The following is a 26,834-nucleotide window of genomic DNA, read 5'->3' as shown; positions in this document are numbered from 1 at the left end:
TCTTGGGCCTGTTGTTGTTTATAATATATATATCAATGACCTTGATGAGGGAATTACTAGTGATATGAGCAAATTCGCTGATGACACAAAGATAGGTAGGATTCAAACGTAGATGTCACGAAACTTCAGGAGGGTTTAGACAAACTCAATTCCTGGTCAGAAAAGTGGCAGATGCAGTTCAATGTAGATAAATGCAAGGTTCTGAAGCTCAGGAGTGTCCATAACCCTAGTACTCATCAGTTAAGTAACATAGAACTTAGTCATACAGATTGTGAAAAGAGCTTGGGGGTTATGGTAAGAAGCAACCTTAAACCGAGACAGCAGTGCCTAAACGTACATAAAAAAGCAAACAGATTAGTGGGATTTATGTCTAGAAGTGTAAGCAACACAAGTCCAGCGGTTATTTTGCAGCTTTATACATCATTAGTAAGGCGTCACCTGGATTATGCAGCTCAGTTCTGGTCTCCATATTACAGAATGGATATAAATTCGCTAGAAAACATTCACCAAAGAATGACCAAATTAATACATAGCATTAGAAATCTTCCATACGAAGAACGATTGAAGAGACTTAACCCTTTCAGGGTCCGAGGCCAAAATCTGAAGTGGTGCCCCAGTGTCCAAGAATTAAAAAAAAAAAAAAAATTTATTTTTTCTTATGAAATGGTAGAGAATTTTTTTCTGAAGGTAATAAAACAAAAAGTATGAAATTTGATGGAAAATTGACTAAATTATGCTCTCACGAATTTTGATGTGTCAGTGATATTTATGAATCGGTGATTTTGCCGACTTTGACTCCCATTTTAGGCCAATTACATTATTCCAGTTGATCAAATTCTTAGCTATTTCACTAGTATTACTTCTATTCTATCGATTGAGCACAAGAAATCGCCAAGTCAACTGTTTCAACTACAAAATAAAAGTGATTGGAAATTGGTAATTTGGCCAATTTAACACAAAGTTCAAAATATTCCAATTTCAAAATAGGGTCCAGAATAAACAATGCAGGTATTCCTGGCACTAAACTAACATTTCCTCTGTTCATTAGTTACGTTTTCAGGCTTTACAAATAAATTCCATTTTGATTTTTATTCACATAATGAATTTTTATTCACACCAAAAAATAAAAGATTTTCTGTTATGCAATATTGTAATAATTGTATAAATATCATCACCACATTTGTGAATGTATGTAGACCCACCAGCTGGCGTGTATTAGACGTGTGAGGTCGTTTGTTTACTCTTGAACATCGGCAAAAATTTAACATTTCCGCTACTTTGAGCTCAGTTTCAAGCCATTGCCAGTGCTAAAACCAATCAAAATTATCTCTGTTTCTGTAATATGTCTTCCATTCTATCAAATGAGACCAAGAAATCGCAAATACAAATATAAAAAACGTACAAAAAACACTACAAAGTTGCTGTTTTAATCGAAAATCAGTTTCAGTTTTTTTCCTCTCATACACAGTGTGCTACAGGATTTGTTTTATGTGGTGCACACATACCACATAGATGTATTCTCTCATATCTAGGCCCAAATTTACCACTCACAGTTTATCAGAGTGAGCTGAGCTCATGGCGTAGATCTACGGTTTGGACCCTGAATGTAAAGCCGCAGATCTACGAGACTGACCCTGAAAGGGTTAAGCTACATTCACTTGTAAGACGAAGAATGAGGGGAGACATGATCGAAGTGTATAAGTGGAAGATGGGTATTAACAAAGGGGATATAAATAAGGTTTTGAGGATATCCTTTCGAGAAAGAACCTGCAATAAAGGATTCAAATTAGGTAAGTTTAGATTTCAAAAGGATATAGGAAAGTATTGGTTTGGAAATAGGGTAGTTGATGAGTGGAACAATTTGCCTAGTAGGGCTATTGAAGCTAAAACATTGGGTAGTTTCAAATTTAGGTTAGATAAATACATTTGTGAGAGGGGTTGGATTTGAGTGAGACTTGCATAATGAGTAAATAGTATCATCAAAACTTATTTCTTGGGTAGCATTGAAAGTTGGGTTAGGCAAATATGTTGTTAGTGGGAAGGATTGTAAAGGACCTGCCTAGTATGGGCCAACAAGCCTGCTGCAGTGTTCCTCCTTTTTTATGTTCTTATGACATGTAAAATATTGTAGAGATTTTTATGCCTGTGAGTTCTGTTGCAGCTGTCGAGAAAGCATTTAAGAAGAGGATTAACATTAGAGTTGATTGTCCTGTATATGTAGTATACACAGTAGTATGAGTGAATTTTATGCATATTAAGTAAGTTTAGACTTTTGAAGAGTGGGGGAGTGTGTTGTCTGACAATAGACTGGATGATCATTCATACAGCTGCTGTTTGTTGAGTTACTATTGGCTTTAGATGATTTGCATTAGTGGATCCACAGGCACAAATAGCATAGGCAAGGTAGGGGTGGGTTAGGGATTAGTTTAATGTAAGTAGTGCTGTTTGCAGTACATAGTAACATGTCTTAGAGAGGATGCCAGCTGCTTTTAATACTTTTTTTGTTATGCGCTAAATGTAAGTGTTGAATTTCAAGTTGCTGTCAAGGACCAGACTAAGGAATTTCCCTTCGTTTTTGTCTTGCACTGGGAGAACCGTTAATCATAACATTTAGTTGGATATTTGTAGCTCTGTTCTGAAACATCATGTACAAGATCTTGTCAATGGTAAGAGTAGTGAGTTTGTTGTTAGTCATCCAGGTAGATATCCTTGAACTTTATGGGTTACTATTGCCTCTGGGCTAATTGCAGGCAGGTGGGAAATATGATTTGGAAACTATTTCATTCATGTTATATTGAACATGCTGTGTGGACATGTGTTACTGTACATTTGATAGTATATTTTGTATGTTTTGTCATCATTAACTGTCCTCTAATATCACAAGATAAGTAGTTGTTAGTACAGTAGTATTGTATTGACTACTGTATGTCATATGAATACTTTACCTTTGAGATCAGTTTCTCTGTATTATTTTTTTATGCATTGGAAGTATTGCATTGTAACTCATTACATACATTGCAGCCAGTGTAAGGTACAGTTTTAATAATGCAGTTTTCATGTTATTTCTGGTACACATGTGTTTTTGTATAGGTTATATAAGTCATTGTTTTCTTTACAGTTACATCAATGATGTTTTGTACAGTACATATTGTCATCACCTCAGAACCGGAATTCATTCCTTCTTAACTATGCCCGTCAAGGCCACAGAACACTCTGGTGAAACTTCGTCTGGAAATGGTGGTGTTAATGGTTGTCTCCTGCGTGCCACTGGGCAGGACTGTTCACTCCAAAGTGAAATCCTGCCTAAAAAGAAGTGAGAGATAGCATGAAGCGAGGCTTATCACTCTCCTCTTTTGTGATTCCTCTTAGTTTGTAGGCTAATTCATAAGTCAACACACCTTGCACTTTGATGTATTTAATTCTGTAGAAATTTCTAATTAAAACTCTATTATATTAGTGCTTTGGGCAGAAGTAATGACATGCCTGCTACAAATGAGTACTCAGAGTAGGTAGTCTTTGAAGCTAGATAATTATGGTTGATCTCCCTTTGAAGCTAAACATCTTTCTCAAGTGCTGTGAAAAGCTAATCTAACATGCTGTGAATCAATAGTACTCTTGAGTGCTTATTCACAATGCTTAACCTAGCATTCTTGGCTTAATAGTCTTGATGAACTTGCATTTATTTTAATGTATCTGCCTCTTGGTGGGCTAGTGCTTAGCTCAGCTTGTATCGTGGCATCCTTTGAGGCTTAGACTCGGACTAGTGACCTGGTTCAGTGTGCTCAGGATCTTGCCAGAGGCTGCTTGGTCTGTGTTATGGGTTCTCCCATTGAATATGCTTATGTGGAAGATGGTTGAGAAAAGTCCGGACTGGGGTAGAATGAATTATTTTTTAGATACAGAACTGGGGCAGTTTCCAGTGGGTGTGGTTGTGGTTTTCTTCCTTGTTAATTTAGTGTTTAATGATTCTAATAAGGTGCTAAATGTCATCATTATGCTTGCTTAGCCACCTGACATTGTCCTTGAACACTGATATGTGCGGGTTGGTTTGCAGTATTATAACTGCCGAAGATATCATAGGTTTAATTTAGGACTATTGTTAGCATGCATGTACAGCAGGGCTCCACTTATTTGGCAGGTTAGGTTCCGGGCTACTGCCGGAAAGCAGAAAGCCATTTTTTCCACTTATAAATGCATATAAATGCCAGGCAAATTTACACTAACATATACAGTGGACCCTCAACCAGCGATATTAATCCGTTCCTGAGAGCTCATCGTTAATCAAAATAATCGTTAGTCAAGTTAATTTTCCCCATAAGAAATAATGGAAATCAAATTAATCCGTGCAAGACACCCCAAAGTATTGAAAAAAAAAAATTTTTACCACATGAAATATTAATTTTAATACACACAAACTGAAGAAGACATGCACAGTTACATGACACTTACCTTTATTGAAGATCTGGTGATGATTGATGGGATGGGAGGAGGGGAGACCGTTGATCTTGATAGTGTTTAGAAGGGGAATCCCCTTCCATTAGCACTTGAGGCAGCAAGTCTTTTTCTGGGGTTACTTCCCTTGTTCTTTTAATGCCACTAGGACCAGCTTCAGAGTCACTGGACTTCTGTCACACAACATATCTGTCCATAGAGGCCTGTACCTCTCGTTCCTTTATCCTAAAGTGTTTCACAACATTGTCAGTGTAATAGTCACCAGCACGGCTTGCAATAGCTGTGTGAGGGTGATTTTCATCAAAAAAGGTTTGCACTTTAAACCACTTTGCACACATTTCCTTGATCTTTGAAGTAGGCAACTTCTTCAATTTCTCTCTCCCCTCCTCCGAAGCAGTTTCCTCAGGTGTGGCCTCTTACTGTTGAAGATGATCTAGCAGCTCATCAGTGGTTTGTTCTTCATTGTCCTCCTCCACCAACTCTTCCACATCCTCCCCACTAACCTCACCAATATGAGCACTAGTTCCAGGCATTTTTTCCTGTTCACCTGCGTGTTAGTCAACTGTTGTGGGTCGCATCTTGGGGGACAAGATTAAGGACCACAATGGAAATAAGTTAGACAGTCCTCGATGATGCACTGACTTTCTTGGGTTATCCTGGGTGGCTAACCCTCCGGGGTTAATCGTTTCTCGGTAATTGTTTCACGTTAAGCCACACCAACAACACTCTCTCCACATCTTCGAGTAATACAGCTGATGGTGGTGCAGGAACAACAACAGCTGACTGTGGTGCAGCAGCAGCTGCACCTTTGGCAAGAACAGCTTCCTTGATTGCCGTTTTCTTACCCACAATAGTAGCGATGGTTGATTGGGGTTTATTATACAACCTGACCAGCTCAGAGACACGCACTCCACTTTCATACTTAGCAATGATCTCTTTCTTCATCTCCATAGTAATTCTCACCCTTTTTGCTGTAGGGTTGGCACTAGAAGCTTTCTTGGGGCCCATGGTGACTTATTTTGCAGGTGCAATCACTACAAAGGCTGTGATAATATGAAATGTTCCAGTTGTTGTATGTTTGGAAGCGACCGCGGTGGCTGGCTGGCTTGTAAACACTGACACCCAAGGGACAAGCGAGGCGCGCTCAGGCCAAAGTGGACGCGTATGGTACGGAACGAATAGCGCTGGTCGGGTTTTTAAGCGCTAGTTGAGGCAAAATTTTTGCATTTAAATGTATCGCTAGTCAGATTTATCATTAATCGATGTCATCGCTGGTGAAGGGTCCACTGTATTAAGTTAGCAATAGCACTAGGCATTAAAAACAATAAAAATTAAAATACACACACAGTACACTCATTATTTTTTTTATTAACACACTGGCCGATTCCCACCAAGGCAGGGTGGCCCGAAAAAGAAAAACTTTCACCATCATTCACTACATCACTGTCTTGCCAGAAGGGTGCTTTACACTACAGTTTTTAAACTGCAACATTAACACCCCTCCTTCAGAGTGCAGGCACTGTACTTCCCATCTCCAGGACTCAAGTCCGGCCTGCCGGTTTCCCTGAATCCCTTCATGAATGTTACTTTGCTCACACTCCAACAGCACGTCAAGTATTAAAAACCATTTGTCTCCATTCACTCCTATCACACACGCTCACGCATGCCTGCTGGAAGTTCAAGCCCCTCACACACAAAACCTCCTTTACCCCCTCTCTCCAACCTTTCCTAGGCCGACCCCTACCCAGCCTTCCTTCCACTACAGACTGATACACTCTTGAAGTTATTCTGTTTCGCTCCATTCTCTCTACATGTCCGAACCACCTCAACAACCCTTCCTCAGCCCTCTGGACAACAGTTTTGGTAATCCTGCACCTCCTCCTAACTTCCAAACTACGAATTCTCTGCATTATATTCACACCACACATTGCCCTCAGACATGACATCTCCACTGCCTCCAGCCTTCTCCTCGCTGCAACATTCATCACCCATGCTTCACACCCATATAAGAGCGTTGGTAAAACTATACTCTCATACATTCCCCTCTTTGCCTCCAAGGACAAAGTTCTTTGTCTCCACAGACTCCTAAGTGCACCACTCACTCTTTTCCCCTCATCAATTCTATGATTCACCTCATCGTTCATAGACCCATCCGCTGACACGTCCACTCCCAAATATCTGAATACATTCACCTCCTCCATACTCTCTCCCTCCAATCTGATATTCAATCTTTCATCACCTAATCTTTTTGTTATCCTCATAACCTTACTCTTTCCTGTATTCACCTTTAATTTTCTTCTTTTGCACACCCTACCAAATTCATCCACCAATCTCTGCAACTTCTCTTCAGAATCTCCCAAGAGCACAGTGTCATCAGCAAAGAGCAGCTGTGACAACTCCCACTTTGTGTGTGATTCTTTATCTTTTAACTCCACACCTCTTGCCAAGACCCTCGCATTTACTTCTCTTACAACCCCATCTATAAATATATTAAACAACCATGGTGACATCACACATCCTTGTCTAAGGCCTACTTTTACTGGGAAAAAATTTCCCTCTTTCCTACATACTCTAACTTGAGCCTCACTATCCTCGTAAAAACTCTTCACTGCTTTCAGTAACCTACCTCCTACACCATACACTTGCAACATCTGCCACATTGCCCCCCTATCCACCCTGTCATACGCCTTTTCCAAATCCATAAATGCCACAAAGACCTCTTTAGCCTTATCTAAATACTGTTCACTTATATGTTTCACTGTAAACACCTGGTCCACACACCCCCTACCTTTCCTAAAGCCTCCTTGTTCATCTGCTATCCTATTCTCCGTCTTACTTTTAATTCTTTCAATAATAACTCTACCATACACTTTACCAGGTATACTCAGCAGACTTATCCCCCTATAATTTTTGCACTCTCTTTTATCCCAGAGCGATAAAATGTATATACAGTTCACTCATTACTTACCTTAAAATATTTGTAGTCTTAATGTAGGGTCAGGAGTAAGTAAATGAGATAAAACGAATAAATGAGAGAGAGAAAGAATGAGTGCATGAGAGAGGACAGGCGCAGAGTTATATAAACAAACCAGGCGAAGGTAAGTTTTGTAAACAGTGTACACGTCTGGTTTGTGTACAAGTTACATTGTGTACAGGTTGTCTCTACACTGATACGGTAGAATAAATAAAGAAGAACACTCCCATTCTTATGTAACATCATTTTGAGAAGAAATGATGCTCTGAGTGAAGGCAATGGAAATAAGTCACTCTGACTTTTTTGGGTTATCCTAGGTTCTCTACACATATGTTGTTATGTATGATAATCTATGTAACTGTATTTGTGTATACCTGAATAAACTTACTTACATACATACGAAAGGAATAATTTTCTACAGTTACCCCCAGTAACACATTTTCTCTTGTGTTAGATTAGAGAAAATGTTATTCTTGGCATCACTTGTACAAGTTATCTGGCTACGACATCTCATATTTATGTTTATTTATTCTATTGTAGGGTGTATTTATCATCTTTTTATGTTATGTATCGTGTTTATTATATAATTTTGAAAAAAATATCATGGATGGATTAATGAAAATGTGTATATTAACGTAATATACAACATTTAATGAGACTCGGTGATTATTATTATCATTTCTAATATGGCGTCACTTGTGCAAGTCGTCTGCTACCACATCTCATATTTATCTTTATTTATTCTATTGTGGGGTGTATTTAACATCTTTTTATGTTATGTATAGTGTTTATTATATGATTTTGAAAAAATATAGATGGATTAATGAAAATGTGTATTTAACGTAATATACGACATTTAAATGAGACGATGATTATTATTATCATTACTAATATGACGTCTGGAGACATAAGACACTCTTACTGATTTTAATGTGTACCTGCATGCCAGCACAGTATGTAAGTTTATTTAAGTACAGGTATACATAAGTATAATTATCAGAGTATATATAAAATATGAAATAACTTTTAAAAACATTTGAAATTTTGGAGTTTCCAGACAAAATGGAGAGACTTAGTGCTTACTGAGCTCACGAAGAATGTAAACAAACAAGGTGGGGCGCAGTGACCGTATTAGAAAGTCAGGTGGGGGGAGCCGTATAGCGAGTTTTGGTCATAATTTGAAATGACTGTATTAGCGGAACGCCATAAAGTGAAACGCCGTAAAGCGGGGCCTTCCTGTATATATATATGTATACCAGTATACCAGGAAAAGTGTACGGTAGGGTTATAATTGAAAGAATTAGAGGTAAGACAGAATGTAGGATTGCGGATGAGCAAGGAGGTTTCAGAGTAGGTAGGGGATGTGTAGATCAAGTGTTTACATTGAAGCATATATGTGAACAGTATTTAGATAAAGGTAGGGAAGTTTTTAGTGCATTTATGGATTTAGAAAAGGCATATGATAGAGTGGATAGAGGAGCAATGTGGCAGAATTTGCAAGTATATGGAATAGGTGGTAAGTTATTAAATGCTGTAAAGAGTTTTTATGAGTGTGAGGCTCAAGTTAGGGTGTGTAGAAGAGAGGGAGACTACTTCCTGGTAAAAGTAGGTCTTAGACAGGGATGTGTAATGTTACCATGGATGTTTAATATATTTATTGATGGGGTTGTAAAAGAAGTAAATGCTAGGGTGTTCAGGAGAGGGGTGGGATTAAATTTTGGGGAATCAAATTCAAAATGGGAATTGACACAGTTACTTTTTGCTGATGATACTGTGCTTATGGGAGATTCTAAAGAAAAATTGCAAAGGTTAGTGGATGAGTTTGGGAATGTGTGTAAAGGTAGAAAGTTGAAAGTGAACATAGAAAAGAGTAAGGTGATTTTTTTATTTTATTATCACACCGGCCGATTCCCACCAAGGCAGGGTGGCCCGAAAAAGAAAAACTTTCACCATCATTCACTCCATCACTGTCTTGCCAGAAGGGTGCTTTACACTACAGTTTTTAAACTGCAACATTAACACCCCTCCTTCAGAGTGCAGGCACTGTACTTCCCATCTCCAGGACTCAAGTCCGGCCTGCCGGTTTCCCTGAATCCCTTCATAAATGTTACTTTGCTCACACTCCAACAGCACGTCAAGTATTAAAAACCATTTGTCTCCATTCACTCCTATCAAACACGCTCATGCATGCCTGCTGGAAGTCCAAGCCCCTCGCACACAAAACCTCCTTTACCCCCTCCCTCCAACCCTTCCTAGGCCGACCCCTACCCCGCCTTCCTTCCACTACAGACTGATACACTCTTGAAGTCATTCTGTTTCGCTCCATTCTCTCTACATGTCCGAACCACCTCAACAACCCTTCCTCAGCCCTCTGGACAACAGTTTTGGTAATCCCGCACCTCCTCCTAACTTCCAAACTACGAATTCTCTGCATTATATTCACACCACACATTGCCCTCAGACATGACATCTCCACTGCCTCCAGCCTTCTCCTCGCTGCAACATTCATCACCCACGCTTCACACCCATATAAGAGCGTTGGTAAAACTATACTCTCATACATTCCCCTCTTTGCCTCCAAGGACAAAGTTCTTTGTCTCCACAGACTCCTAAGTGCACCACTCACTCTTTTTCCCTCATCAATTCTATGATTCACCTCATCTTTCATAGACCCATCCGCTGACACGTCCACTCCCAAATATCTGAATACGTTCACCTCCTCCATACTCTCTCCCTCCAATCTGATATTCAATCTTTCATCACCTAATCTTTTTGTTATCCTCATAACCTTACTCTTTCCTGTATTCACCTTTAATTTTCTTCTTTTGCACACCCTACCAAATTCATCCACCAATCTCTGCAACTTCTCTTCAGAATCTCCCAAGAGCACAGTGTCATCAGCAAAGAGCAGCTGTGACAACTCCCACTTTGTGTGTGATTCTTTATCTTTTAACTCCACGCCTCTTGCCAAGACCCTCGCATTTACTTCTCTTACAACCCCATCTATAAATATATTAAACAACCACGGTGACATCACACATCCTTGTCTAAGGCCTACTTTTACTGGGAAAAAATTTCCCTCTTTCCTACATACTCTAACTTGAGCCTCACTATCCTCGTAAAAACTCTTCACTGCTTTCAGTAACCTACCTCCTACACCATACACTTGCAACATCTGCCACATTGCCCCCCTATCCACCCTGTCATACGCCTTTTCCAAATCCATAAATGCCACAAAGACCTCTTTAGCCTTATCTAAATACTGTTCACTTATATGTTTCACTGTAAACACCTGGTCCACACACCCCCTACCTTTCCTAAAGCCTCCTTGTTCATCTGCTATCCTATTCTCCGTCTTACTCTTAATTCTTTCAATTATAACTCTACCATACACTTTACCAGGTACACTCAACAGAGTTATCCCCCTATAATTTTTGCACTCTCTTTTATCCCCTTTGCCTTTATACAAAGGAACTATGCATGCTCTCTGCCAATCCCTAGGTACCTTACCCTCTTCCATACATTTATTAAATAATTGCACCAACCACTCCAAAACTATATCCCCACCTGCTTTTAACATTTCTATCTTTATCCCATCAATCCCAGCTGCCTTACCCCCTTTCATTTTACCTACTGCCTCACGAACTTCCCCCACACTCACAACTGGCTCTTCCTCACTCCTACAAGATGTTATTCCTCCTTGCCCTATACACGAAATCACAGCTTCCCTATCTTCATCAACATTTAACAATTCCTCAAAATATTCCTTCCATCTTCCCAATACCTCTAACTCTCCATTTAATAACTCTCCTCTCCTATTTTTAACTGACAAATCCATTTGTTCTCTAGGCTTTCTTAACTTGTTAATCTCACTCCAAAACTTTTTCTTATTTTCAACAAAATTTGTTGATAACATCTCACCCACTCTCTCATTTGCTCTCTTTTTACATTGCTTCACCACTCTCTTAACTTCTCTCTTTTTCTCCATATACTCTTCCCTCCTTGCATCACTTCTACTTTGTAAAAACTTCTCATATGCTAACTTTTTCTCCCTTACTACTCTCTTTACATCATCATTCCACCAATCGCTCCTCTTCCCTCCTGCACCCACTTTCCTGTAACCACAAACTTCTGCTGAACACTCTAACACTACATTTTTAAACCTACCCCATACCTCTTCGACCCCATTGCCTATGCTCTCATTAGCCCATCTATCCTCCAATAGCTGTTTATATCTTACCCTAACTGCCTCCTCTTTTAGTTTATAAACCTTTACCTCTCTCTTCCCTGATGCTTCTATTCTCCTTGTATCCCATCTACCTTTTACTCTCAGTGTAGCTACAACTAGAAAGTGATCTGATATATCTGTGGCCCCTCTATAAACATGTACATCCTGAAGTCTACTCAACAGTCTTTTATCTACCAATACATAATCCAACAAACTACTGTCATTTCGCCCTACATCATATCGTGTATACTTATTTATCCTCTTTTTCTTAAAATATGTATTACCTATAACTAAACCCCTTTCTATACAAAGTTCAATCAAAGGGCTCCCATTATCATTTACACCTGGCACCCCAAACTTACCTACCACACCCTCTCTAAAAGTTTCTCCTACTTTAGCATTCAAGTCCCCTACCACAATTACTCTCTCACTTGGTTCAAAGGCTCCTATACATTCACTTAACATCTCCCAAAATCTCTCTCTCTCCTCTGCATTCCTCTCTTCTCCAGGTGCATACACACTTATTATGACCCACTTCTCGCATCCAACCTTTACTTTAATCCACATAAAGAAAAATTGGATATCAAATTGGGGAGGAGGAGTATGGAAGAAGTGAATGTTTTCAGATACTTGGGAGTTGACGTGTCGGCGGATGGATTTATGAAGGATGAGGTTAATCATAGAATTGATGAGGCAAAAAAGGTGAGTTGTGCGTTGAGGTATATGTGGAGTCAAAAAACGTTATCTATGGAGGCAAAGAAGGGAATGTATGAAAGTATAGTAGTACCAACACTCTTATATGGATGTGAAGCTTGGGTGGTAAATGCAGCAGCGAGGAGACGGTTGGAGGCAGTGGAGATGTCCTGTTTAAGGGCAATGTGTGGTGTAAATATTATGCAGAAAATTCAGAGTGTGGAAATTAGGAAAAGGTGTGGAGTTAATAAAAGTATTAGTCAGAGGGCAGAAAAGGGGTTGTTGATGTGCTTTGGTCATTTAGAGAGAATGGATCAAAGTAGAATGACATGGAAAGCATATAAATCTATAGGGGAAGGAAGGCGGGGTAGGGGTCGTCCTCGAAAGGGTTGGAGAGAGGGGGTAAAGAAGGTTTTGTGGGCAAGGGGCTTGGACTTCCAGCAAGCGTGTGTGAGCATGTTAGATAGGAGTGAATGGAGACGAATGGTACTTGGGACCTGACGATCTGTTGGAGTGTGAGCAGGGTAATATTTAGTGAAGGGATTCAGGGAAACCGGTTATTTTCATTTAGTCGGACTTGAGTCCTGGAAATGGGAAGTACAATGCCTGCACTTTAAAGGAGGGGTTTGGGATATTGGCAGTTTGGAGGGGTATGTTGTGTATCTTTATATGTGTATGCTTCTAAACTGTTGTATTCTGAGCACCTCTGCAAAAACAGTGATAATGTGCGAGTGTGGTGAAAGTGTTGAATGATGATGAAAGTATTTTCTTTTTGGGGATTTTCTTTCTTTTTTGGGTCACCCTGCCTCGGTGGGAGACGGCCAACTTGTTGAAAAATAAAAAAAAAAAAATATAATATATATATATAAACACTGATCTCTGGCTGAAGGAGACTCGAACCTACGAACAGGCAGGCAGGGAGTGTAGCATGGAGGAAGGGAGTGTAGCAGGGAGGCAGGGTGTGTAGCATGGAGGGAGGGAGTGTAGCAGGGAGGCAGGGAGTATAACAGGGAAACGGAGTGTGGGAGGAAGGCAGGAAGTGTAGTAGGCAGGCAGGGAGTGTAGCATGGAGGGAGGAAGTGTAGCAGGCAGGCAGGGAGTGTAGCATTGGGGGAGGAAGTGTAGCAGGGAGTGTAGCAGGGAAACAGGGAGTGTGGAGGGGAGGCAAGGAGTGCAGCAGGCAGGGAGGGTAATAACCCCAGAGAGGGCTTTGATACCTGAAGTCTTATGGAGGAAGATTTCCCTTCCAAACAATAATCAATCCTTCCTCTCTCCTCTTCCCTATCTTCCATAAACCAACAAGAGTCTTCAATAAAGGTATATAATAGGGATTTAAATGATCATTTATTTATTTTATTTAGCTCTCATTGTTTTGTGCATGTAAAACTATAATCTTTAAAAAAATTTTTTTTTTGTTAATATTTTTGGGTTTCTGGAATGGATTAATTGTGTTTACATTAATTCTTATGGGAAATGTTATTTCAGTTTTAGGCCATGTCACTTTTAGGCCAACCTTCTGAAACGGATTATGGTCGATAACTGAGGGTCCACTGTACATTACTAAACTTAAAAAGAGAGACTCATTTTTCTTTTTAGGTCACCCTGCCTCGACGGGATACAGCTGGGTTGTTAAAAAAAAAAAAAAGGTTTAATCTTACGTCTACCCAAAATACAAAGCTTACATAGTTTCTTCATAGCTTATATATTTCCTACAAACTTCATGTGGTCCCCACAGAATTTATATGCTTTTCCATGAATGAAAGAACAATATACAGTGGACCCCCGGATAACGATCAGCTCCCAACTCGACCAATTATGTAAGTTTATTTTTGTAAGTGCTTTTGTAGGTGTATTTTTAGGGGTCTGAAATGGACTAATCTAATTCACAATATTTCTTTTTATATTATTTTTATTATCACACCGGCCGATTCCCACCAAGGCAGGGTGGCCCGAAAAAGAAAAACTTTCACCATCATTCACTCCATCACTGTCTTGCCAGAAGGGTGCTTTACACTACAGTTTTTAAACTGCAACATTAACACCCCTCCTTCAGAGTGCAGGCACTGTACTTCCCATCTCCAGGACTCAAGTCCGGCCTGCCGGTTTCCCTGAATCCCTTCATAAATGTTACTTTGCTCACACTCCAACAGCACGTCAAGTATTAAAAACCATTTGTCTCCATTCACTCCTATCAAACACGCTCACGCATGCCTGCTGGAAGTCCAAGCCCCTCGCACACAAAACCTCCTTTACCCCCTCCCTCCAACCCTTCCTAGGCCGACCCCTACCCCGCCTTCCTTCCACTACAGACTGATACACTCTTGAAGTCATTCTGTTTCGCTCCATTCTCTCTACATGTCCGAACCACCTCAACAACCCTTCCTCAGCCCTCTGGACAACAGTTTTGGTAATCCCGCACCTCCTCCTAACTTCCAAACTACGAATTCTCTGCATTATATTCACACCACACATTGCCCTCAGACATGACATCTCCACTGCCTCCAGCCTTCTCCTCGCTGCAACATTCATCACCCACGCTTCACACCCATATAAGAGCGTTGGTAAAACTATACTCTCATACATTCCCCTCTTTGCCTCCAAGGACAAAGTTCTTTGTCTCCACAGACTCCTAAGTGCACCACTCACTCTTTTTCCCTCATCAATTCTATGATTCACCTCATCTTTCATAGACCCATCCGCTGACACGTCCACTCCCAAATATCTGAATACGTTCACCTCCTCCATACTCTCTCCCTCCAATCTGATATTCAATCTTTCATCACCTAATCTTTTTGTTATCCTCATAACCTTACTCTTTCCTGTATTCACCTTTAATTTTCTTCTTTTGCACACCCTACCAAATTCATCCACCAATCTCTGCAACTTCTCTTCAGAATCTCCCAAGAGCACAGTGTCATCAGCAAAGAGCAGCTGTGACAACTCCCACTTTGTGTGTGATTCTTTATCTTTTAACTCCACGCCTCTTGCCAAGACCCTCGCATTTACTTCTCTTACAACCCCATCTATAAATATATTAAACAACCACGGTGACATCACACATCCTTGTCTAAGGCCTACTTTTACTGGGAAAAAATTTCCCTCTTTCCTACATACTCTAACTTGAGCCTCACTATCCTCGTAAAAACTCTTCACTGCTTTCAGTAACCTACCTCCTACACCATACACTTGCAACATCTGCCACATTGCCCCCCTATCCACCCTGTCATATGCCTTTTCCAAATCCATAAATGCCACAAAGACCTCTTTAGCCTTATCTAAATACTGTTCACTTATATGTTTCACTGTAAACACCTGGTCCACACACCCCCTACCTTTCCTAAAGCCTCCTTGTTCATCTGCTATCCTATTCTCCGTCTTACTCTTAATTCTTTCAATTATAACTCTACCATACACTTTACCAGGTACACTCAACAGACTTATCCCCCTATAATTTTTGCACTCTCTTTTATCCCCTTTGCCTTTATACAAAGGAACTATGCATGCTCTCTGCCAATCCCTAGGTACCTTACCCTCTTCCATACATTTATTAAATAATTGCACCAACCACTCCAAAACTATATCCCCACCTGCTTTTAACATTTCTATCTTTATCTCATCAATCCCGGCTGCCTTACCCCCTTTCATTTTACCTACTGCCTCACGAACTTCCCCCACACTCACAACTGGCTCTTCCTCACTCCTACAAGATGTTATTCCTCCTTGCCCTATACACGAAATCACAGCTTCCCTATCTTCATCAACATTTAACAATTCCTCAAAATATTCCTTCCATCTTCCCAATACCTCTAACTCTCCATTTAATAACTCTCCTCTCCTATTTTTAACTGACAAATCCATTTGTTCTCTAGGTTTTCTTAACTTGTTAATCTCACTCCAAAACTTTTTCTTATTTTCAACAAAATTTGTTGATAACATCTCACCCACTCTCTCATTTGCTCTCTTTTTACATTGCTTCACCACTCTCTTAACTTCTCTCTTTTTCTCCATATACTCTTCCCTCCTTGCATCACTTCTACTTTGTAAAAACTTCTCATATGCTAACTTTTTCTCCCTTACTACTCTCTTTACATCATCATTCCACCAATCGCTCCTCTTCCCTCCTGCACCCACTTTCCTGTAACCACAAACTTCTGCTGAACACTCTAACACTACATTTTTAAACCTACCCCATACCTCTTCGACCCCATTGCCTATGCTCTCATTAGCCCATCTATCCTCCAATAGCTGTTTATATCTTACCCTAACTGCCTCCTCTTTTAGTTTATAAACCTTCACCTCTCTCTTCCCTGATGCTTCTATTCTCCTTGTATCCCATCTACCTTTTACTCTCAGTGTAGCTACAACTAGAAAGTGATCTGATATATCTGTGGCCCCTCTATAAACATGTACATCCTGAAGTCTACTCAACAGTCTTTTATCTACCAATACATAATCCAACAAACTACTGTCATTTCGCCCTACATCATATCGTGTATACTTATTTATCCTCTTTTTCTTAAAATATGTATTACCTATAACTAAACCCCTTTCTATACAAAGTTCAATCAAAGGGCTCCCATTATCATTTACACCTGGCACCCCAAACTTACCTACCACACCCTCTCTAAAAGTTTCTCCTACTTTAGCATTCAAGTCCCCTACCACAATTACTCTCTCACTTGGTTCGAAGGCTCCTATACATTCACTTAACATCTCCCAAAATCTCTCTCTCTCCTCTGCATTCCTCTCTTCTCCAGGTGCATACACGCTTATTATGACCCACTTCTCGCATCCAACCTTTACTTTAATCCACATAATTCTTGAATTTACACATTCATATTCTCTTTTCTCCTTCCATAACTGATCATTTAACATTACTGCTACCCCTTCCTTTGCTCTAACTCTCTCAGATACTCCAGATTTAATCCCATTTATTTCCCCCCACTGAAACTCTCCTACCCCCTTCAGCTTTGTTTCGCTTAGGGCCAGGACATCCAACTTCTTTTCATTCATAACATCAGCAATCATCTGTTTCTTGTCATCCGCACTACATCCACGCACATTTAAGCAACCCAGTTTTATAAAGTTTTTCTTCTTCTCTTTTTTAGTAACCTAGATGTATGTATATATATATATATGCATGTGCGTGTCTGTGAAGTGTGACCAAAGTGTAAGTAGGAGTAGCAAGATATCCCTGTTATCTTAGCGTGTTTATGAGACAGAAAAAGAAACCAGCAATCCTACCATCATGCAAAACAGTTACAGGTTTTTGTTTCACAGTCATCTGGCAGGACGGTAGTACTTCCCTGGGTGGTTGCTGTCTACCAACCTACTACCTATATTTCTTATGGGAACAAATTCGGTCTATAATGGCACCCAAACAGACTTCTGGATTGAAATACAGTGGACCCCCGCATAACGATGGCATCACATAACGATTATTTCGCATACCGCTTACTTTAATTGCAAAAATTTTGCCTCACATACCGCTTAAAAACCCGCTTACCAATTTTCGTCCGAGACGCATCCAATGTGCGGCCTGAGCCACGCTCACATGTTCCGCCGGTGGCATTGTTTACCAGCCAGCCTCCGCGGTAACATCCAAGCATACAATCGGAATATTTCGTATTATTACAGTGTTTTCGGTGCTTTTTCTGGAAAATAAGTGACCATGGGCCCCAAGAAAGCTTCTAGTGCCAACCCTACAGCAATAAGGGTGAGAATTACAATAGAGATGAAGAAAAAGATCATTGATAAGTATGAAAGTGGAGTGCATGTCTCCGAGCTGGCCAGGTTGTATAATAAACCCCAATCAACCATCGCTACTATTGGTGGTACAGCTGCTGCTGCTGCTGCACTGTCAGCTGCTGCTGCTGCTGTAGCACCGTTGTTGGTGTGGCTTATTGAGAATACCAAGAAACAATTAACCCCAGAGGATTTGCCACCCAGGATAACCCAAAAAAGTCAGTGTCATCGAAGACTGTCTAACTTATTTCCATTGGGGTCCTTAATCTTGTCTCCCAGGATGCAACCCACACAAGTCGACTAACACCCAGGTGAACAGGGAAAAATGCCTGGAACTAGTGCTCATATTGGTGAATTTAAAGCCAGCAAAGGTTGGTTTGATAAGGCCTGTTCTGGAAGAAAATGCCAAACAGGACCTACAGTACTCAGGAGGAAAAGGCACTCCCAGGACACAGTGTCTCATCAGTCATTGCTGCATCTTCAATAAAGGTAAGTGTCATTTATTCTTCATTTAGTAGACTAGTACATGCACAATATATACTGTGCATGTACTACTCTACTATTGTGCATGTATCCTTCTCTTTGTGTGTGGGAAAATGTATATTTCATGTGGTAAAATTTTTTTTTTTCATACTTTTGGGTGTCTTGCACGGATTAATTTTATTTCCATTATTTCTTATGGGGAAAATTCATTCACATAACGATTATTTCGCATAACAATTACCCCTCTTGCACGGATTAAAATCGTTAACCGGGGGTCCACTGTAATATCGTTATGCGGGGGTCCACTGTACAGTGGTACAATATAGAGTGCTACAGTGACCGAGCTTGTAACTCAATTTGCTCATATATAAAATCAGTTTTCCTCATTGAAATTAACAAATGCCATTAATCAGTCCCAGCGGAATTCCTGGCTCTCGGGAAGCAGGAGAAAATACTTCAGTATAACGCTAATATCAACACTGTGGCTTATTTATCTATCACAATTGATCTAATATGACTTAATAAACAATGTAAATAACATAGAAACATGATATATACTCTAGAATGAATAGAATATGTATGTATATTTGCTGGTAGAATTACCGACAATATGTAAAGTAAAAGGACACAAGTGCAACTAATGTGACATTTTATTGTGGCAACATTTCACTCTCCAGGAGCTTTGTCAGGCCGTTACAAACACTGCATGGACAAAGAAACTAATTTCCACAGATGCAAGTGCCTTGAATCATCACTAATCGCTGTTTCTAATGCAATTAAACAAAACAAAGGCAGCTTCACCATATCTGAAGTCTTAGCAAGAATCCTTCTGAAAACAGTAAACCCTGCGATCACATAGTCTCTCCTGCTAATGCTACACAGGCACATTACAAAGGATGAACACTGAAACAGGCCTTCTCTAATTCAACCTCCAATAGAAATATTTGTCTAACCTATTATTTTTATGCTACCCAAGTAATAGATTTTATATCCTTTTACTCATGTGCAAGTTAATTTTTCTACCATATTGTATCACTACTACTACTACCACTCACTCTAAGTCTATATATACCCTCTGTGTCCATGCATTGTTTGTAACAGCTTGACAAAGTTCCTGGAGAGCGAAACGTTGCCACAATAAAATGTCACATTAGTTGCACTTATGTTCTTTTACTTTACATAGTACGTATATGTATGTCATTATGTGACAAGTGGTGGCGGCCACTCCTGAGGTAAAAATAATTATTGCTCTGACCATATCTTCCCATTCTTGCCCTTCTGAGGTCTTATTATAAGAGAAAATAGAGTATTTGTGGGGCTGACTGTACTAGATCACTAGTTTCATAAGGAAAACACTGAAACAAAAGCAATTTTCTCATGCTTTTCTATGATTTCATGCTTTAATTCAATGAACATCATTCTTCTCTTCTCAGCACTGTCCTTTGCACATACTTTTTTAGGACCCATGGTTAGAAAAAAGAAATTTGGCAAAATAACTGAACAAAACGCTGGGATGCTGGGCGGATGTTGTGGCGTTTACTGCACCAACTAGTGGCGGCGTATCAGAAGTTCGCTTGTAACTTGGATTTTGGTTCATAGTTCAAAGCAAAAAATCGACCGAGTGATGGCTCATAACTCAGAAAACTTGTAAGTTGGGGCACTCGTAAGTCGAGGTATCACTGTATAATATCATACTATACTATATTACACCATGGAAAGTAAACTTTACTTTTGCTTAATGGCGTAACAAAGAAAATGGCTTCGGGTTTAAGTATTATATCAAACATATCGTCAGAGGTGCACATAAATAAGATAAAATCAGCAGTGTATATGAACCTATATAAGGAGTAATTTAGGACACTATATATAACATACAAGAGGCCCATTATAAAATATGCTGCCACAGAATGGAATCCTCGCCTGATAAAGCATGTGACAGAGTTATAGAAGAACCAGTGAGCTGAAACAAATGTTTTGCAGTGTAAGGAATGGGATATCTGTAAAGACTCGATTTAATTTGACTACCCTGGAAATAAAGAAAGGAAAGACATGGTCAAGGCTTAAAATCCTGAGATGTTGGTGTCAGCTAAGCTTGTAAACAGAGTGGTTGGAGACACGTATTAAACACAACTGTCATCAAGAATGAATTTGAGAAGCTTTTGCATACTTTTTCTTATCACTTGGGCTGTAGCACCCATTTTAGACTGTGCATTGAGTAGCAACACCTTATCTGACTCGGTCACCAGTCAGGTCACGTAGGAGCAGTGGTCCCTGGAATTATCAATAGGTTTCAGAAAAATGTCACAACTCTTTCTATGAATGTCATGTCTTTGTGAATGAAGCCTAAGGCATTGATGTCTACAAATAGGAGCAGAATTTCTTTTGAGGACACTTAGGCAAGTTTTATAACATTTTTATAACTGTGTTATTCATGGCCATATTATTTACACAATATTGACCAGAAGATGAGAAAGACATGCAACACTTGTGCATGTTTCAAACTTAGCTATGATATTAAGTTCACATCATATCCCAAAAATACTTCCTCAGAAAACTCACTCCTTTTGACAATCTTTTTTTTTTTTTTTTTTTTTTTTTTTTTGTAATTATTGACTTGTGGTTGAGGTGTTTTGCTGGTTCTGTTCTACAGTTTGTAGTTATCTAAGGAAATTTTACTTCATTCATCCATACGTTAGTAATAATGCTTATTTACCTGCGTATTACAGAATGTATGTTATCATTCCTAGATAGTAAGTTGGTAGACAGCAACCGCCCAGGGAGGTACTACCGTCCTACCAAGTGAGTGTAAAACAGAAACCTGTAATTATTTTACACGATGGTAGGATTGCTGGTGTCTGTTTTCCGTCTCATAAATGTGCAAGATATCAGGTACGTCTTGCTATTTACACTTGGGTCACACTACACATGCATGTACAAACATATATATACACACCCCTCTGGGTTTTCTTTTATTTTCTTACTAGTTCTTGTTCTTACTTATTTCCTTTTATCTCCATGGGGAAGTGCAACAGAATTCTTCCTCCGTAAGCCATGCGTATCATAAGAGGCTACTTACATGGCAGAAGCAAGGGGCTAATAACCCCTTCTCCTGTATACATTACTAAAATTAAAAAGAGAAGCTTTCGTTTTTCTTTTTAGGGTACACTGCCTTGGTGGGATATGGCCGGTTTGATGGAAAAAAAAAAAGTTATTTAACCATTCCTGTAAGTGTACATTAACCCTTTCAGGGTCCACAGGCCCTCTCAGAGACTTGTTCTTAGGGTCCCCCAAATTTCAAAAAAAAAAAAAAAAAAAATGTCTTATGAAAAGATAGAGAATCTTTTCCCGATCATAATGACACCAAGAGTATGAAATTTAATGGAAAACTTACGGAATTATGCTCTCGCGAAGTTAGCGGTCTCGATAATGTTTACGCATCGGCGATTTTGCCCACTTTGAGCCCTATTTTCGGTCAATTCCAGTTTAGTAGTCGACAAAAATCATACGTATTTCACTAGAACTCAATGTTTTCTATCGAATGAGTACAAGAAACTACCCATTTACCAATTTCAACTATCCAATACAGTGGTCAGAATTTAGCAATTTTGTCAATTTCACACAAATTTCAAAAGATGCCAATTTCCAAATAGGGTCCAGAATAAACAAGAAAGACATTCCTGGCACTAAAATAACATTTCCTCTGCTCATTAGTCACGTCCCCACGCCCCTCTTACATTCTTTTGCTTTCCATTTTGAATTTTTATTCTCACAATAAATAGAAGATTTACTGTTATGCAGACTACTGCATTAGTGCAGAAATGGTATAAATAATATCGGCGCACTTGTGAAAGAATATTAGACTCACCAGTTGACGTGTATTGGACACTTAGCATGATTTGTTTACTTTTGAACTTTGGTAAAAATCGAACATTTCTGCTACTTTGAGCTCAATTTCACGGTACTTTTCATTGTAAAACCAGTCAGTCATCTCAATTTCTGTAATATGTCTTCCATTCTATCAAATGAGACCAGGAAAGCTAGAATACAACAATAAATACCATATGAAAATACAGTGCAAAGTCGCTGTTTTAATCCAAAAACACGGTCAAATTTTTTTTTTTCTCATTACGCACTGTGTGCTGCAGGATTTTTTTTTATACTGCGCACACTGACCACATAGACCCATTCTTTCATATGTAGGCCTACCAGCTTTCTCTCACTAGATTTGAAGGCGCTAGAATTTATGAGTACTAGTACGTCAAGGACCCTGGCACGTAAGCCATACTAGTACGGCCAAAACCCTGAATGGGTTAAATCTTATGATTTTATCTTCTATTTTGAAAAGTTTATGATTAAATATTGATATTTCTTGTATAAGGATTTGTCAAACATAAATCTTACTATACCCCAGGTGTGGCTGGAGCAACAAGTGTTTTGGTGCAGCGAGCAAATGAGATCCGCTTGCAGAAGGTCAACTGGCCCTCCTACCTTCAGTAAGTGATGCTGCTGCTTTATCTAGTCATGGACTAAATCTTGTATGATCTTTTCTACTTGTAGAAGCACTTTTAGTCCAATCTTACCTGGGGAGTATATGATGCCCATCACTAAAGGGCAGCCATCTGCAGTCTTCTTTTTTGCTGTCTTAGTGCTAAAATTGTGCATTGAATGCTTGCTATTGAATGTCTGTTGGAAAATTATGCAGATATCAAAAGTATATCAAAGGTGGTAGTTGTGACGATGTGGATGAAGAGTTGTCAGTAGCTGATGACTACCGTAATGCATCTCTGGTCTGATTTACCCTGCAGTATTCCGTCTTTGATATTCTTTTCACCAAGTCTCAAGCTGGCTCTTATTTTCTTCTCATTGTCTTTAATTATATGGATGGTGAATTCTCTCTTAATAAAGGTGCAGGCATTCTGTATCACATATCTAAAAAAATATATTTTCTTCAATACTGTCAGAGATTCATGATTATTCTTATTCTTGCCACCTTTAGCATCACTAATATTTTTTTTTTACCTAATATCCAGAAATTACTGTATATGTAGTGATGAAAATATCCAAAATCATTTCCATAAAGGAACCATAGGTGGTGTGGGTGAGAGGAGGTGCACTCTGCAAACATTCATCCCTTAGGCCCAATTTGTGCTGGAGAGAAAGTTCACATTGCCAACTACCAAGATTTTGAGCATAACTCAATGCTTCCTCACTTATGTACGTAGTCTTAAATAGTCTTTCAGCATTAGGATTAGTTTACCTGAACTTCACTGAATGCTGGTGGCTTTCTTTTGTGCCTAACAATACAGTGAAACCTTACTTATGAGTTTAATCAGTTCCATGACCTTGCTTGCATCTGGATTTGCTCATTTGCAGAGTCAATTTTCCTCATTTAAATTAGTTGAAATGGAATTAATCTGTTCCAGTGGAATTCCAGGCACGACAAAATTTCCCTAATAGCAACTCTATGGCTTATTTATCTATCACAGTTCATCTAATATGACACAATAAACAATATTAATAACATAGAAACATGATACGTATATACACTAGAATGAATAAAATACATGTTATTACGTATGTGGCTAGTGGTGGTGACAGCGGCCATGTTGTTGGGGTTTATAGGGCCACCACAGCGGCCATTCCTGCTCCTGACTACATGTGTAGAGCACCTAGGATAACCCAAAAAAGTCAGACAGAGTGACTTATAATTACTACACTCTTAATGTTACACTTTGTCTCTGACTCCTGCTTTAGTATTATATATATTGTAGAAATGGTATGCTGGTACTGCATGGCCAAGTCCTTAACCCTCCACCTAGTCTGTTTATGATTTTCTGCTTTAATTCCAAGGAAATCATCCTCTTTTTCTTCTCAGCACTGTCCTTTGCACTTGCTTTCTTAGGACCCATGGTAAGAAACAAGAAATTTCACAAAATAACTGCACAAAACTTAAGGAAAACATGAGAATTCCCTCCACAGCAAGTGGAGTGGACTGAGCATTGTTTTGATATGTACTGCTATCTCGTGGTGGCGTTTGGAAGCTCACTTATACTATAGGGTACAACAAGGTCTGCCACTGCTGCTTCATGTTGTCTGCCACTGCTACCTCATTTTGTCTGCCACTGCTGCTTCATGTTGTCTGCCACTGCTACCTCATGTTGTCTGCCACTGCTACCTCATTTTGTCTGCCACTGCTACCTCATGATTTCTGCCACTGCTGCTTCATGTCTACCACTGCTGCTTCATGTTGTCTGCCTCTGCTGCTTCATGTCTGCCACTGCTGCTTTATGTCTGCCACTGCTGCTTCATGTTGTCTACCACTGCTGCTTCATGATGTCTGCCACTGCTGCTTCATGTTGGCTGCCACTGCTACCTCATGATGTCTGCTCCCACTTTTGCTAGCGTGTTAAAGAGCTTTCCAATATGTGAAGGTTGAGGGGCAGTGCCAATTGAACAGGTATTGGATGGTGACATCATTTGTTTACTCCTGAACATCGCCGAAGAATCGAACATTTCTGCTACTTTGAGCTCAATTTCAAGGTACTTTTCATTGTGGAACCAATCAAAATCATATTTATATCTGTAGTATATCTTCCATTCTATCAAGTGAAGCCAAGAAAACGAGAATACAACCATAATAACCATTCGAAAATGTACCGCTAAGGGGAGGCTAATGGCTGAGAAGTGAACTCTGTTATTTATGGTCCGATTTCTTTCATTTTTGGTGTATGTTAAGAAGCATCTTTCCATCATACTTTGCCCAAGTTTCAATAAGATAGTCCAACAAACAACTGAGATCCAATTCCCTAGGTCAAAAGCAAGAGCCCCTCACCAGTGTCAAGGAACCTCCCTTGAGGCCCGCTCGCATCTGGAAATTTTGCTCACGTCTGGAAGCAAAAAATCGACCAAACGACTGGTCGTATCTGGAAAAACTCGCATGTGGATGCACTCATAATTAGAGGTTCCACTGTACTTTATAATATGTAAACTACATCACCTGGATGCTGCAGAAAAGAAAGACATTTATTATTATTATCAGGCTTTTTCAAAGATAGCATTAATTTACTTTATACAGTGGAACCTCGGTTGTCAAATTTAATTTGTTCCACGTGTCGATTCAACAACTGAAATGGAAGACATCCAAAGCAATTTTTCCCATAAAGAATAATGTAAATAGAATTAATCCAGACCCCAAATGACAATGTAATAATTTATTAAAAGTGTACTAACTACTGCATAAAACTGTAAAAATGAATATTAAAAGAAACTTTAACCGAAATACTGTACAGTAAATTAAAATTTAATCGCCTCTTACCTGTCAGAGGAGAGTCAATGGCATACAGGAAGCAGGTGGTGGAGAGGAGGGGGTATGTTACTGCATGGAAGGAGAGTCGCCTTCTGGTAATATGTCAGGCAACTGTGCTTCCGGTGTTGTTTCTCTTCTTTGTATCTTTTCACCATTAACACCTTGTTATGGCTAACTGGTTCTTTGTCTCACTAAAAACCTGTTCATTGAGGTTTGTTTTGGGCTTTGTTCTAACACTGTCTAAATTGAGACATTACAGTCATTGTACATGTTAGAGAGATGGATGGCCACTACTTTGTGTGGATGGTATTTTTCAGCAAAGTCCCGCACTTCATGCCATTTAGCACACATATCCTTGACTAGTGCAATGGGCACATCATCCCTTCCTTCCTCTTACTCTGATGACAGCTTCTCAGCCGCAATCTGTTGTTGCTTCTCCTTTCAAGTTCTGTGGTGAGTTCAGTTCTGTGCTCCTCCACCAACTCCTCCCCATCATCTTTAGTCACCTCTAAGCTCAAAGTCTTCCACACTATCCTCTACTAGCTCAGGCTCATCTTCAAAGCATTCAAAATCCCTGGCTGTCATAAAGTCAGGCCACAATTCCTTCCATGCTGACTACATTGTCCTGGAAGACACGTTTACCTGGAGTTTACCTGGAGAGAGTTCCGGGGGTCAACGTTACTGCGGCCTGGTCTGTGACCAGGCCTCATGGTGGATCAGGGCCTGATCAACCAGGCTGTTACTGCTGGCTGCACGCAATCCAGCGTACAAGCCACAGCCCGGCTGGTCAGGTACCGACTTTAGGTGCTTGTCCAGTGCCTGCTTAAAGACAGCCAGGGGTCTATTGGTAATCCCCCTTATGTATGCTGGGAGGCAGTTGAACAGTCTCGGGCCCCTGACACTTATTGTGTTGTCTCTTAACGTGCTAGTGACACCCCTGCTTTTCATTGGGG

The 26,834-nt window shown here is 39.7% G+C and overlaps 1 protein-coding gene across 3 annotated transcripts in view; it reads left to right on the top strand.

Moving 5' to 3' along the window:
• Window positions 1-26,834, top strand: part of VhaSFD (V-type proton ATPase subunit VhaSFD) — a 111,373-nt gene that overhangs the window by 9,724 nt on the left and 74,815 nt on the right. Inside the window, exons 2-3 of one of the 3 annotated variants that reach the window (XM_070103641.1) lie at window positions 3,119-3,313; window positions 22,987-23,068. The exons of 1 other annotated variant lie outside the window; for it this stretch is intronic. In XM_070103641.1, the coding sequence (XP_069959742.1) occupies window positions 3,235-3,313; window positions 22,987-23,068 (161 nt within the window). In that variant the 5' untranslated portion in view covers window positions 3,119-3,234. The remainder of the gene's footprint in view (window positions 1-3,118; window positions 3,314-22,986; window positions 23,069-26,834) is intronic. One more of the 3 variants, XM_070103642.1, reaches the window with a different exon arrangement.

Source organism: Cherax quadricarinatus, chromosome 86 (genome assembly GCF_038502225.1).
Source record: "Cherax quadricarinatus isolate ZL_2023a chromosome 86, ASM3850222v1, whole genome shotgun sequence".
NCBI lineage: Eukaryota > Metazoa > Arthropoda > Malacostraca > Decapoda > Parastacidae > Cherax > Cherax quadricarinatus.
Note: the sequence above shows the minus strand (reverse complement) of the source record. Positions and strands in the feature narration are given on the sequence as shown.